The 3,454-nt window shown below is 37.0% G+C and overlaps 1 protein-coding gene across 1 annotated transcript; it reads right to left on the bottom strand.

Moving 5' to 3' along the window:
- Positions 1 to 433: 433 nt before the first annotated feature.
- Positions 434 to 2,855, bottom strand: LOC149401705 (ribosome biogenesis protein BRX1 homolog 1-like). The gene is made up of 8 exons (XM_089613536.1): positions 2,602 to 2,855; positions 2,375 to 2,516; positions 2,064 to 2,142; positions 1,751 to 1,875; positions 1,334 to 1,435; positions 1,006 to 1,074; positions 814 to 912; positions 434 to 716 (listed from the first exon to the last, which is right to left on the bottom strand). The coding sequence occupies exons 1-8, from the start codon at positions 2,799 to 2,801 to the stop codon at positions 588 to 590; spliced, it is 945 nt and encodes a 314-aa protein (XP_089469662.1). The 5' UTR covers positions 2,802 to 2,855; the 3' UTR covers positions 434 to 587.
- Between the last annotated feature and the right edge of the window lie 599 nt (positions 2,856 to 3,454).

The raw sequence follows: 3,454 nt of genomic DNA, 5'->3' as shown, positions 1-3,454 counted from the left end.
GATGCGGATTAAATAAATTAAAACCATTTCATTAATTTTTTTTTTTAAGAGAAATAATCACTTCTGACCAAATCCTAACGTTTGGCTTTGGATATATCCCATTCACGATCTTGCTTGGTATGGCAATTTACTTGAGAACAATAATCAAACAAAGCAATTTGAATCATTATGTCTTTACACGATAATGGATAGAACGTTTGGCCCAAAGAAAACCGGACTGAGTGTTGAGGCGCTTGAGTAGAACTTCCTTTTCTAGTATTTATTATTAATGTTCTGTTATGTATTTTGAATTAAGAACAAACATCAAAAATAGATTATAACAAACTATAATTCATATATATTCAGCAGAACCATGAACCAACCAATTCATCTCCCCATAATTTGATCTTTTTTTATACCTATTCTCTGGTATTAGACTCAAAAGTAAGCGAAATTTAGGATGATATCTCAATAAACGATTAAGCTAATGAACTTGGAAACAAAATTTTACCACTTGACGGCATAGCAAGACACGACAAGTTTAACCAAAATCTATTAGGTTCAGCAAAGATACAACATGATTTCAAAACCATAAATTAGATAGATCATCACTTCCACATATCTGCAAACTCATCAGGCTCCAATGGATTCTCAAGCTCGTGCTCCTTTCTTCTTGTCTTTGCCTTGACCTTCTTCGCATACTTACCAGCCTTTTTCCGTTTCTGCATTGCCCTTATCTGCAAGGACGACAAATCAATCCGATCAATGAGAATCTAGTAATCAATCACAAAACCACCAAAGTTCGAGTTGAAAAGTTGTTAAATCAGTACTCACCAGGTTTGGCGATACGTAAAGCGGATTTTCATACAGTGTTGGACCACCAAAGCTGCCACCAAATATTTTGATTGGGTTCAAGCAGAACCGAGGTCCAACCTGGTGATAAGAATTTCTCAGAGTCAAATTTTACTTCCACAGATAGACTTGAATACAGGCAAAGGGAAGATGTTTTTATCACAAAGTACAAACCTCGATAAGGGTCATATTTTCCAAGCCTCCTCGAGCTACTTTGTCTGATTCGTTATGAGGAGCAGAAATCTGTGAGGAAAAATAAGAGGGATATTGATTGATGAGCTGAAATAAAAGACATGTTCTATACATGATCGATGTTGAGTTCCAACTGGCACGAGCTAATATTCATGATTTATGTTACTACAACTGTCACGGCTCTCCTACCAACATGCTCAATTACTAGTTTCGGTCTACAAAAAGGTAGGAAGAAATTTGAAGATCGAGATTGATAATATAATTATAAATTTAGCATTTTTTTATGAATGACTATATTCACGTGACAAACCTGATAATTACGGAACCATATGTGGTCATCAACGATGGAAAAAACAAACACGTGATCATGGTATGGCTTAGCCTTCCGGTGCTCTTTCGGAACTTCAAATATCTGGATAGAGGGCGGATGTAAAATATCATTAGATGTCTAGTGCCCAAATGATCCAAACTAGCTTAACTTCAGTGGAGATGTACAATTTCAGCCCTTCTCACTTTGACTGGAAATTGTAAGCATGTTACATCATTCAAGAGTCAAATGAGGTGCAGGGAAACATTAAAATGAAGGCACAACTTAAATCTCAAAGTGAATTCCCCAAAGCAGCGGTTTACATATCTTAAGTCTATGCAAGAGCTAAGCACATCATTACACGACTGTCTCAACCTTTTGCTTATAAAATTGATAAAATTATAAGCAGTAAGTGCATACCTGAGTAATCATCTCCTTCAAAAGTTTCCAATGTGCTTTAGTATCAAAGTTGGATGAGAAAGTCAGAATGGGCCGTGACCCTTTAAGATGATTCCCAGTCAACTTCAACTCCTCCATAGTATGCACTGAAATCAGCACGGTACAATGTCAGCAATGGTGTTTGTTTGTTTCATGTATCTTGTTCTTAAAAAATACGCCAACGACGTACATACAACAAAAACAAAACGACCAAAATATGCAAACCAAAAAAACAAGTATCTTGACTACCTAGTAGTTGTGCCGATGCTTAAAAAAGTTGAGTCCAGAGAATTACCAGCATTAACTAAAAACTTCACAGATGGTCCGCCGGGACTCTTTGCCATCCATAGGTAAAGATCTTTATGTTTTCTGCACTGAAATGGGGAAAAAGAAAAGCGTAAAATCAGCTCCAAATCAACACAAAAAACACAGCTTTAACATTCTAAAATCGGAAGTAATTTCTCTACTTCCGCAAAACCAGTATAAAAAAACTCAGCTATATAGATGGACGATCAATGTATCGATTAAGTAAACTAAATCAAACAATAAGGATTTCCAACATATCGAAGCGTAACATAAAACTAGGAGCAGAGAATCCAAGCTGACCTCAAAAAACATACAGGAAGAGCATCCTCTAAGCTCGACAAGCTCGTTGAGCGTAGCGCCTTTGCTTTCCTTGGCCTCGACCTTGTTATCCTTCTTAGAATGAGGCATGAGTGACACCATATTCAACATCAAATGCCGATACCTACAGACCATACACCAACAACAACAAAATTAGTCGTACTTCCTTCCAAAACCACAAAAAGACAGGCACTTCTTGCTTGGCAAACCTGACGTTGATTCGGCGAGAACAAGTGACTAAAACCTTCTCCTTGTTCCTAAAAAAGACGGTGGATTCACTGTCTTTGGATTCTTCGGCCTTAGCACTGTCTTTCCATCCCAGAAGCGTCCTCTGAGGCCTCTCCGGAGCGTCGCGAGGCTTCTCCGGCGCCACAATTTGGGCCTCGGCTTGCTTCCTCTTCTTTCCCATCGGTATATTCTCTGGAAAATTTGGAACCCTAATAACCAAAAGAAGCACACGAAAACTAAGCTTAGGTCGTATTTAAAAGAAGGAATAATTGCATTTTTATCCCCTGAACTACGGTTATCATTGCAATTCACCCTTATATCTATAAAATTGTTACTTCTATCCTTCAATCTTTGGTTTTAGTGCGATTTGGTCCTTCCATTAAATTTCAGCCGAAATTGGCAGCTGTGCCTGCAAATTTGAAGTCTTATACAAGAATTAAAATAAATAAATAAATGAAAAAAATTAATAAACTAAAAAAAATCATTTTCTCTTCAGCGCTACAATGGATCCCAAAGAGTTTACCATGACTTTTTCAACCAGATATATTATGCTACAATTACGACAAAAATATACCATAAATAAAATGATAGGGAAACTTGAGTTTTCAAGCTCAGTTTAGCATTAAAATTGAAAATCATGCCATACCAAACCAAGCATTTAGACCTGCCCTCAAATTAAAATTATCTTATTTCTATTACTTATCTCTTCTTTTTCTTCACTTCACGCTATTCTCCATACTTTTGCACACACGAAAATAAGAGACTCACCACATTCACTCACAAACTTCATTTCACCATCGCACGCCATCATCGTGTCTCCATCTTCCATCGTCC

Source organism: Urtica dioica, chromosome 4 (genome assembly GCF_054948205.1).
Source record: "Urtica dioica subsp. dioica isolate 48M chromosome 4, U.dioica_male_clone48M_v1_H2, whole genome shotgun sequence".
Lineage (NCBI taxonomy): Eukaryota > Viridiplantae > Streptophyta > Magnoliopsida > Rosales > Urticaceae > Urtica > Urtica dioica.
Note: the sequence above shows the minus strand (reverse complement) of the source record. Positions and strands in the feature narration are given on the sequence as shown.

Coding starts and splice junctions, on each gene's coding strand:
- LOC149401705 (XM_089613536.1), bottom strand. CDS start 2,801: ATGGGAAAGAAGAGGAAGCAAGCCGAGGCCCAAATTGTGGCGCCGGAG. Junction 1,876..2,063: donor GAAGTTTTTAGTTAATGCTG/GTAATTCTCTGG, acceptor TGCTGATTTCAG/TGCATACTATGGAGGAGTTG. Junction 1,436..1,750: donor TGAAGGAGATGATTACTCAG/GTATGCACTTAC, acceptor CCCTCTATCCAG/ATATTTGAAGTTCCGAAAGA.